The following is an 11,384-nucleotide window of genomic DNA, read 5'->3' as shown; positions in this document are numbered from 1 at the left end:
GATGCTTGTCTCATTTTTAAGATCTTAAATGGACTTGCTCCTCCACCACTGAAACAGTTCATGGATCGAAGGGACAGTGGTGATAGAGCAACAAGGGCAACTACCAGAGGAGACTGTGAAGTGCCAATCAGTGCCAATCAGACGTAGTGTTTTTGGTAAAACGGTCTTCTCTGTTAGAGCCTCCCATCACTGGAACAGTCTCCCTACAGAAGTAAGAGAGACCTCAAACTATTTGACCTTCAAATTCAACCTGAAAAGGTGGCTAAAAACAAATCAGGTCTGTAATCATGAGTAACTATCAGCTCCCAGATCACTGGTGTCATTTCTCAATTGTCAATTCAGTTGTTTTGTCCCCTGTGCAATGTTTTATCGTTCTTGTATTGTATTGTACTGTACTGTATGTGTTTTTGTATAGTTTTAAGAGTCTCCTCAGGGACTACAAATGTAAATTAGCCTATGGCTAACTCTGGCTATTTACATGGATGTGAAAACTGACATGTTGATTAATGCGCATTGTCCCTGTCAAATAAATAAATAAATAAATATCTGTATTCTTACGGTAAGAAAGTCAAATATACTACATACAACACATGAATACAGAGTACTGAACTAAAGCAGTAACAACTAGGACAACGTCTTATAATGAAAGATATAGACACTGAGACGACTGGCAAGAATCATCAAATATATTTTATTATCTGGACATAAAGATGCTCCAGCGCAAAACCCTCTCATGTTAACATGAGGTAAATGTCTTCCAAAAGAAGTTCCGGCAGCCTGCTTTGCGCTCTCGGTGGGATTGGGGCAGGTGTCGCCGCACCACCTCTTCCCTGACACCTTCCTCCAACTCGGGTAGTACCTCATTTTCTCCTGCAGTGACCACTTCAGGCACAAGCTTCAGAAAGAGCAGGAGGTTGAGGTCCTATAGACAAGAATGGAAGAGGGACTTATCTATCTTATAACATTTAAAAACTGCCACTAATTAAAAAAAATAGATGAATTAAACTGGAGCTGGCCACAGTCCGCTGTAATGTCATTGCTCCATATGCTATTGTGAGAGAAACAAAATGTATGACTATATACCACTTACCTCATCCTTCATGAAGTCAGACTTCAGTAGTTCTGTCATCATATCTCTGCGTGGAGCGCTGCTGACTCTGACCAGCAGCACAGTGGAGAGCAGCACCACCAGGAGAACAGGAAGATGAGCGTGCAGCATCACTTCACTTGGCTTCAACAGACAAATAAACAGCCCAGATGAAACCTATTAAAATATCTATATCTGAGCCTCGTTTCAACACTGATGCAGCAGACCAGTCCCAGTCCGGCAGCCACCAGGTTGAAAAGCTGAACCTTCCCCGCAGTTTGAGAGATCACTTGGTCACATTCTATTTGTCGAGCTAATATATGGATTTCTTCATCCACAAAGCATCCTCATCCTCAGGGCCATGAACGATGATTTGATTGGTTGAGGGGAATGTTCACAAGGTGTCGAGGTGTGAGGTGGGTGGGCTTTGGGTTTGTGGCGCTGGGAAGAAAGTTTGTTGTAAAGGCAGTGTCAATGGACAGGACATGGACATATTAGGTACACCAAATGCCCGAACAGTGACTTAATAAATGTTAAGTGCTTGTATGACATTAAATTCTATTTCTGTCTTTTGTTTTTGCACAATTTCTGCTTAATACAAGGGGTTCTGAGAATATGGGACCAGTGGTCTGTCATCAGCATTAGCCATCTCCAGGGCACCACATGAGGTCTGGGGGCTGCACACTGTTGTTAATGACACAAAGTGACTCAAATGTTAATTTGAGTCTGCAAGGACACTGCTAACCAATCTGAACTCTGTACCCTTCCTCCCATTTCTTACCACCCTCTGAGTTCCTGGGAAATTAATATCTATAAAGGTCAAATTCATGAATCAGTGATGCAAACACACGTAGGGTGAAAAAATAGAGCTATACCCATCCAGAGGAGGTAGCCTAATAATAATATTGTTACCATGTCACGTATTGACATTTGTCACCATGTCCATGTTAACATGAATAGGAAACATTTGTATTCAGGTCAATAAGAGACTAAGTAAATTACATTTCTTACTAATTACGTTCTCTCTAATGGACAGACACATTTTCTGCTGTGCAAGAGTATGATAATTACATCGTCCGTCCGTCCGTCCATCCGTGAGTAACTGCTGCACAACTGCATCACTTTACTTAAATCTATCATTCTGAGAGGCAGATAACAGAGTTGTTACCTGCTTTAGAGTATAATAACCAGTAGGCCTACGCTGAAACCAAGCCAATATGATAATGTATCAGAGAAATTATAACCTTATCATATTAATTTGTATTGGTAAAATATAATTTTCATATTGTTCATTAGAGGTTATACTGTTCCAAATTACATTTTGTAATTCCAGATGAGACTGAACCTCATCTTCAGGGGAAGTTTGAACTTAAAACGTTAAAAGGATGAACCAAGGATACAGATGGAAAGACACAGGAAGCACCACACATACTGTACATTCATGTAGCTTTTTCAGACTTGAATGGACAGGGTTTGGGTCGATAGAGAGAGTATAATAACCAGTAGGCCTACTGGGGCTTACGCTGAAACCAAGCCAAAATGATAATGTATCAGAGAAAATTATAACCTTATCATATTCATTTGTATTGGTAAAATATAATAATTAATTTACTCATTTTCATATTGTACATTAGAGCTAGGTTATAGTAACCTGACTCCGCCAGATGGGGCAGCAGAGAGTACACTGGGTTCCGGGGGGAACCCAGTGTACTCTCTGCTGCCCCATCTGGCGGAGTCAGGTTAAGGTTATAGGCCTACTGTCCCAAATTTCATTTTGTAATTCCAGATAAGACTGAACCTCATCTTCAGGGGAAGTTTGAACTTAAAAGGATGAACCAATAATACAGAAGGAAAGACACAGGAAGCACCACACATACATTCATGTAGCCATGGTTCACATGTCAGTCATGTAGCTTTTTCAGACTTGAATGGCCACTTTGGCCAGTGTTTGGGTCGATATCAAAGTGTAAGTAAGTAGCCATGGGAACAACGGTTCCAGAGCCATCATGCAGATCAGGATCATATACTGTAGGCCTATCCTGTTTATTATGTAGCGTGACTCGCGTGAGGCAGCCTGATGTACAAGTACACTACAAGTACACCCCCTGAACATGACGATAGCATGTGTGTCACACGCTGGGTTATCCCTGGTTAATCCTTGATGCCGAGTAGTACCAAGGCTTTGGCTACCATTTTTATAGTCTTTGGTATGACTTAGCCGGGGTTTAAAACCCCGACCTCCCAGTCTCAGGGCTGACTCTCTAACCACAAGGCCTGGTGTAGAGAATAGTGACAGATATAGTGTATAATATTTTATAGGTTTCTTTATCAAGATAAATGGCCATTTAAAAAAAATATTGAAACAATCAAAAATTAAATCAATACCACTATACCAACTAATGAACAAACAATAATTAAGTCTTATACTTATTATAATGATCAGTTCCACAATTCAGTGTGCATGGGGTGGGGACAATGACCTTTACTAATGTAATGCTTCTTTTCTAGCTATCTCACCATGGAGCATGCACTGCTAGCTCTAATTAGTCAACCCCTGATCATGCCACCCCTGACTTGTAATAACATTTTCAAAGGAGAGGAAGATGTCATGACCACAGGTTTCCAACTGGGTAGCCCGGTTGCAGCCACAGGGAGGTGTGCGCGTGTGTGTGTGTGTGTGCGCGCGCGTTTCTCCTTCATCTACCATGGCATGAAATAAATGAAACAGCGTCAGGGCCTGTTGCTCAGCGCTGCAGTATTGGTGTTTCATTGCCATCTGGTGTTTAGGCCGAGTAAAACCTGCACCTTCAGATATGGCATTCTTCCCAGACAGTTACAACATCCTGTTTGCTATGAAATCGAAACTTTCAGTTCCCAATAGATGAAGAGAAATACCCTAAGTAAGTGGCAGTTCCAGTACGTGCATGTGCTCTTTCCCGCAAATGTAATCACCATCAAGGGTAAGTTAAACAATGTGTCGCTATATCTATATTCATGTTAGACATTTTAAAATGTAGTTATCATTGTCTGAGGACTGAGATAGAGGTCTAAAGTGCACAGCTCTTAAATCTGCTCAGTCTGTAGCAGCGTTCAGTCTGCTGACTACTCAAAATAAAAGCCTGTTTTTATGAAATCGAAACTCTTCTTCAGTTCCCCTGAAGAGAAATAGCCTAAGTGGCAGTTCCAGTGCAGTGCTCTTTCCCGCAATTGTCATCACCATCGGCATCAAGGGTAAGTCAAACAATTGGTTAAGGTATCTGACTACCGGTATATTCTATTCATGTAAATGTTAGACATTTTTAAATGTAGTTAGTTATCATTGTCTGAGATAGAGGTCTCTCTGCTCATTAGTATAGCAGCCCCGTGAGGCTCTCTACTCTGTGTCTATAAAATAATTTGGTGTGATAAAAAAATAAATCACACCTGTGTCAAGGGGAGCTCTAGCCTCTTATTATCATCATACATCATAACACAAACATTGAATGCCAGTTTTGAGTGTTTTTGTAAACCCAAAAATGTAATGCCGACAATGAATAGTGGATACCAGAGCAGAACCTCTGCACCGACTCTAGAAGATAAAAAATAGTATATAGCGCCACCATATGAGCCTGAGGTCGAGTTGATATTACTCCTACAGATTTTGACCAATAATCAGACAAATCAGTACACATTATCTCTTTAGTCATGTTATCAACACGAATCTGTCTGATTTTCCATATTCCATCCTGATTGGCTAAGAGGCTTCCAAAGTTTAAGGGATTGGTCCGTTTGGAACAAAATGCCACAAATCATTAACGCAGCATGCGATTTTCGTGACATTTTGCATGCACAAGAAATCCCCCACTTCCTGTTTCCACCAGCAGGTCGATTGTGCAAAGCACATTTTTGGAACAAAATGCTTCAAATCATGAACACAGCATCAGATTGCCATGAAAGGCCTAAGAAGAAATGCCACTCTTTTCAAATTGGCCTATGATGGCACCACCAGGAGGCCACAATACCCTACCTGGCCTGTGCTCCGAGGAGCACTTTTTCTAGTTTTTGAGGGGCTATATTCAGCTATAGTGTAGATTTTTTATCCTAGCACAAACATAAAATGCCATTGACAATGATTGGAGAATTTACGTCATATGTTCTCTGAGCAAATCAGCATTTTAGACCTACACAAACATTAAATTCCCATTGACAATGAATGGAGAATTTACGTCGTATGTAGACGAGCAAATCGGTATTTTTGTCCTACACAAATGATTGTTGCGCCTGTCACAGACATGTGCAAAGCAAGTTCAGTCAGGAAACTCATTGCAGTTGCTGCCGGCCATTCATTCAGCCTCAGCATCACATCACATCACATGATTCACTTCATCCAATCACACACTCATTCCATCTTTAAACTGGAAGTTTGAACTGCAGCTCATCCTGTTTGCTTGCTTGCTGCTGCACACTGATTCTGCTGCGCTGCTGTCTGCTTAAACATTTGCTGCTCACCCTCCTCCACCCCAGCTACCACCTGTCGTTTTGGATCTGCTGTTTAGGTACGGAGGATTTGGAGTCCCTATGGTTGGTTGGGACTGATGCACTAAAGTGCTTAAAAAGCAGATCCAATTCATTGCCAAACCATAATAATTGCTCATTTTATATTCAATAAATATATATTCCATCCATTCATGAGTTGTCCTGACTGAAACTAATATTAAAATTCAGTATAGTAAAAAAAAAAGCTTAAAAGAAATTTTAGATAAAATCCAACCTAGCATCTATCTCCCTGTTTAACTTTGTTTCATCGTCTTAGACGAAAATGGACAAAGAACAATTGCTCCCACCACCACCACCACCCTACAACCCCCAGGACCAGCCCAGTGACCCAACAGCCTACATCGGCCAGCAGCAACCACCACCCTACAACCCCCAGCACCAGCCAACAGCTTACAACCCCCAGCAACAGCAACCAGCCTACTTCCCCCAGCAACAGCAACCAGCCTACTTCCCCCAGCAACAGCAACCAGCCTACTTCCCCCAGCAACAGCAACCAGCCTACATCGTCCAGCAACAGCCACAAACCTACATCGTCCAGCAACAGCCACCACCAACCGTCATGGTTACCACCACCACCCAACAGTTACGGCTGCAGTCAGCACGATGGAGCTCTGACATGTGTGACTGCTGCTCCGATATGGACACCTGTAAGTTCAATTTATATTTGCCTTTGAGCAGTGGTTCTCACTTCTCAACCTGTGGGCTGGGGCCACTTGATTGTTTACGCCTCGTGACATGCTCCATATATGGCCAATACAGAATTAATTCCATATGTTGATCTGACCTCATCAAACCCTGTACACTCAAGACACGCTCCGCCCGGCGAAAACTAACTCGGCTCTCCCAAGGCCCCGCCTGGTCTTACTAATTAGCACACATTTTACGCCCTTGCCCGAAAACGTCAATTAAAAAAAATCCATATATGGGCATTCCCAGACAACGCCGTGTTATGGCACCCCAGAGTAATGTAGTAAGAAGGTGGCGACACTAGCGTTGACTCCCATTGTAACAATGGAATGCGGAAGTGCTCGTTCTATCTCAATGGGATAGTTCCAATGTTTGGAACTATAGCCCATAGCACCCCGCTTTGCGGCAAGATCAAAGCGTGTCGCCACTCTCTTACTAGATTACTCTGGGGCACCCACCCTAATACAATCCCTTTTATGCCCATATATGGAGATTCCTGATGTCATCAATATTAAGCCCATATATGGGAATGTCCATATATGGACATATTGTGTCAGTCTCATGATAACCAGTGTGGTTGCCGCGATACGAGTCACACTTGCAAATGAACCAAGTTGGTACAACACATTGATCTCCATATGTGGAGCTGACTATCATCACCTGGATCTCCATATATGAAGATCACGACACTGACCTCATCAAACCCTGGATAGCCATACTTAGAACTCTACATCTAGCCTGGCCTAGCCAGCATGCTTTCTGGTCTAGGGGGGGTCGGGCGCGCAAGGAGCAACCGCTGGAGAATATTGGTTCACCGATCTGAGCCCCCACCCCTCCGCCCCTCCCCTCTCCGGTAGAAATCAGCGGAGAAAAGCAACGCCCCCTCTGCACTGTAGTTCACTCCCACTCCTACTCTCCTAGACCAGGAAATGTATCTCGTTCCCCCAGGCTTTCATTTACAGAGTCTACTCTACATCTGATCTCACGGACACCAGATTAATAGTTTAACTCCTGCTTCTTAACTGTGCCGTATTAAGAAGCTCTGCTGTTTCAACATGGCCTCGCTCGCCCTTTCGCTTCTCGCCCTCAGGGCGTCTTACTGGTATTGTGGAATCCCCAAATAAAAAGCCAGAACGCAATCGATTGATTGATAATTCAAATTAACATGGTCTGAAAATGTACACGGCCCACCTATCTGACCTCTTAAACGTGTCTCCTAACACTCAAGTCACTGGGTCAAGTCACTGTGTCAAATGTGATTATTCATGTTCCAAGGTTACTATGAGCCTGGTAGCCTGGTTAATAAACCAGACCGAATCAGCCGTTGGCAAAAAAAAATTGCCTACCAGCGGATTACGGTCTGGCGAGGCTCAGTAGCACGCCTCTTTCTTACAACCGAGAACAGGTCGGACCAATCGGGACACGGTATGCAATATGGGCGGGCTTTGGTACAGTGACGTTCAATGCTTGAGACCTTTGACTGACAGTAGCTCTGACCAATTGCGTCAAAGAGAAAATGTTTGAACCCGCCCCCCGGGAAATGAAATCCAAGTGGAGCCAGCCCAGACTAATATACCGCGACAGTGTTGTGTGATATTAGTCTGGCTTATTAGCCAGGCTAACTATGAGGCAGACGCAGACACCACACCCTTGTTCACCTTGTTTCATTCTTAAAACTCCAATGGATTTAAAGTCATAACAATAGTATGGCGTTGAACATTCAAAAAGCTTAATTCAAACTTACACATGATGCCATTGTTAAAGGTCACATCTCACTACTGCTATAGGTGACGTTGGACATGACATATCTGTTTACTATTACAAAAGGAACATCTCACCACCATCTCACCACTTCCTTTAACTTCAGCAGTAACACTGATTTAGTTTCAACTAGACATGCATTCTATCTCAGTAAGGATTGCCCACCTTCCTTAAATGTTCGGGCAGGTGGAGTTTGTTTCATAGTCATATTCATAGCGATGTAGGTATTTGGCATAAAAACAAATGTATGACATTTTTTGATCGCACAGCCCCAGTCAGAAAAAAGAAAAAAGAGTTGAACAGTAGTTCAAATCTTACCTATTATTTTATAATGGACGACTTACTTTTCGGGCAAGGTGGCATGACCTTTGGGCAAGTAGAACATGACCTGTACTTGCCCGATGGGCAAGTGCCTCTGAGACCTTAGTGTCAATCCCAATCAATCCAAATCACAATAATACATTACATTTGTCCTTTCATAGTTCAGATTATTATGTTTCACATACTAGAAATCAATGTTTCTCATACAGTATACTGTTTATTCATTCTTATTTTTTTAAGGAATGTCACAGGAAAAGTAAGCAGTCAGTAATATAAACCTTTCAAGTTTTCTGAAAACAAACAAACAAACTCACAAGACAAACACAAACCCTCCCACCCAACCCCCTACACCAAGAATAGTGCAAGAGGGCATCGTATGCCCATGGCTGGACTGGCTGCATGGCGCTGTGGGAAAAAAAGAGATATGAATCATTGTACAAGTCTACAAGACACCTTTGTTTATAGCTGACCACCTGGCTCTCGCTCCCTCTTATCAATCCCTCTAGGTTGTTGCGGCTACTGGTGTTTTCCCTGCATGCAGTGCCAGACAGCCGGTGACTTTGGCTGGTGCTGCTGCTTGCCAATACTGGATGGTCTGTCCTGCATGGTGGTGTCCTGCCTCCTCCGTGGCTCCATGAGAGAGAGATACGGAATCCAAGTAAGATCCTCGACCTCACTGATTGTGAGAATTTGAACAAAATACATTTTGTTCCAAAGGGAGAGATACAGTATCTCTTTGTTCTAGTTAAAACAAAATCGGTGGTTGCTCATGGCAGTTATGGTCTCAGTTCCAGAAACCCAACGAGGCAAATGTCAGTGTGGTTTTGAAACTGTGGAGTTCACTACTTGATACCCTCTCTAACTTCCTTCCTTCCCTTCCTCACCCATGCAGGGTTCATTCTGCGATGACTGCTGGATGCTCCTCTGCTGTTACGTGTGTGCCTGGTGCCAGATGTCTCGGGAAGTGAAGATCAGAAAACGTGCTGGGCAAATAGCCAACACTGTGGTCACCACGCAAGTTATTAGTGGCTAAGATCTGTCCAATCATTTCCTTTGACCTTGACCCATACTAGATACACTTAAGGTATGGGCGGGATGGCTTTAGACTGCCTGGCCACCAGAGTAGATGTCTGCATGGTCTTCACATGTTACAGTTGTTATCATTTCAGGTTGTAATGTTTCATGTTTAATGTTATAATTTCAATTTTGTATTTTCAGGATGTTTAAACGAGTCTTTAAGTAAACGGTAACTTACACAATTTGTTTTGACTTAAGTCATTCAATAAGTCATTCATCAACATGTGTCTGTTTCTATGTTGAATATAAAGGGAGGAGAGACATGCACATCCACACCCACAACTGGACAGGTGCTAAAAATATAACATGAGAACTTAAAGGACAACTTTAGTTTTTTTCAACCAAGGTTCATGTTTTAGGTTGTTATTAGAGAAAGTAAAAGATTTTTTCATTTGCTGCTTTCTTTCGTTTTATGGATTTTAGATGTTTTGACAGGGGGGCGGGGGCATTCGAGCATGGGGCTAAATATGTATTTCTTTTTACAACATTTATTTTATGCCGAAGTCCTGGCGTAACTCGCTCATCCCTTCGATTCCCCTGGTTCGCGGAAATAATTTCTCTATGGAGAACAACATGGGCTCATCTTAAAATTGTTTCATATAAGTGTTGTGGTCCAAAAATAAACAAGCTGTCTCTGCGTTATTGTCATGGAGGTGTCTCTGTATTGTTTGCAACAGTCAGTCACTCAGTCAGATTGTATGATACAATCGGTTTCTAGCGAAAACAAAACGGCTGTCAAAAACAGCTAAAATCCCTAAAACGAAAGAAAGCAGCAAATGAAAAAAAAAAATAACACTCATCTTTTACTTTCTCTAATAACAACCTAAACATGAACCTTGGTTGAAAAAAAACTAAAGTTGTCCTTTAAAGAGCCCGAAACGTCACACTCACAGCAGCACTCGGGTGCAATACCTACAACTCGAGCGTTCTCTTTCAGTTCTCTGTTTCTATGTTTCAGATGTAAAAACAAATGTATGGGACTGTTCATTCTCTTTAATTTCTCTGTTTCTGTTTCATCTATTAATTAATAACTAACTAACTAACTAATTCATTTCACAAATTATCTGATTGCAAATGAATCGACAGACCTAGTAAAAATGTATGTAATTGGTAGAAAATGTTTTTGAAAGATGAGGTCAATATTCAATCAATTGTTTATGTTACATCTTCTGGTCACAATAATAAACATACAGTATGGCACAATATTCAATGGGTGTGTAAAGATGTGAAAATGTTTAATGTTGTAGAAAAACATTTACCAGTAATAATCAAGCTGTTCAAAAATGTTTTACATGTTGCTCCTGGACTCAGTCATATACTGTAGCATTGACATTCAGCAGTGGTGTACTGATTGGTTGATTGATTGAATACATTATTAGCAGTTTACAGAAAAGGAATTAAACCCAAGAAAGCACTATGACTTGTTTCCTTTGGGATCCTTATGTACAGTACTCAATTCAGGTGGCACTTCCCTAGACGGAGACAGAGACCTGCCTTGTGAACGTGTAGTTGGAACACCTTAGTCAGCTGCCCCATGGATGTTGGCCAGGAAACCTCTCCATCAGTCCTTCAAGGCCGGGGCATTGCAGAGGCCAAAGAGCATGACCGTATACTGCCAAAGCCCTTGACCAACGGAGAAGAAGGCTGATTTTGGATGAGCCTAAGACATTTTCACTAAGCTCAAAGCAGCACTCTGTGTCCATATTAGTTTTTTCCTGTTTTCTCTAATGATCACCAACAGCAGTTGATGATTTGAGTAGTTCACTGCAGTACATGGTGTTTCATCACCACCTGGTGTTTAGGCAGAGGACATGTAGTCCTCAGGCACAGAGAGAGAGAGAGAGAAAGAGAGTCATAGCCTAGGATCCGTCCCACCTGGTTGTAAGGTCACTTTTTGTAGTTCACTTTCACTTGC

At 42.1% G+C, this 11,384-nt stretch overlaps 3 protein-coding genes across 4 annotated transcripts in view; 1 reads left to right on the top strand and 2 right to left on the bottom strand.

Annotated features, from left to right (window-relative positions):
- bcl6b (BCL6B transcription repressor) overlaps positions 1 to 11,384 on the bottom strand; it is a 220,277-nt gene that overhangs the window by 27,964 nt on the left and 180,929 nt on the right. The window lies entirely within an intron of this gene.
- On the bottom strand, positions 737 to 1,221 carry sst5 (somatostatin 5; the record flags this gene model as incomplete). The annotated part of the gene is made up of 2 exons (XM_079490525.1): positions 1,091 to 1,221; positions 737 to 922 (listed from the first exon to the last, which is right to left on the bottom strand). Exons 1-2 carry the CDS (start codon positions 1,217 to 1,219, stop codon positions 737 to 739), a joined length of 315 nt encoding a protein of 104 aa, XP_079346651.1. The 5' UTR covers positions 1,220 to 1,221.
- On the top strand, positions 3,899 to 10,876 carry LOC306914179 (uncharacterized protein). Of its 2 annotated transcripts, XM_079491124.1 has the most exons (5): positions 3,899 to 4,047; positions 4,238 to 4,318; positions 5,880 to 6,270; positions 8,899 to 9,050; positions 9,285 to 10,876. In XM_079491124.1, exons 3-5 carry the CDS (start codon positions 5,886 to 5,888, stop codon positions 9,423 to 9,425), a joined length of 678 nt encoding a protein of 225 aa, XP_079347250.1. In that variant the 5' UTR covers positions 3,899 to 4,047; positions 4,238 to 4,318; positions 5,880 to 5,885; the 3' UTR covers positions 9,426 to 10,876. The 2 variants fall into 2 exon arrangements, with proteins under 2 accessions (XP_079347250.1, XP_079347251.1); XM_079491125.1 differs by lacking the exon at positions 4,238 to 4,318 and having other exon boundaries at positions 3,914 to 4,047.

Source organism: Electrona antarctica (genome assembly GCF_951216825.1).
Source record: "Electrona antarctica genome assembly, chromosome: 21".
NCBI lineage: Eukaryota > Metazoa > Chordata > Actinopteri > Myctophiformes > Myctophidae > Electrona > Electrona antarctica.
This window is presented reverse-complemented; position numbering and strand designations above follow the sequence as displayed.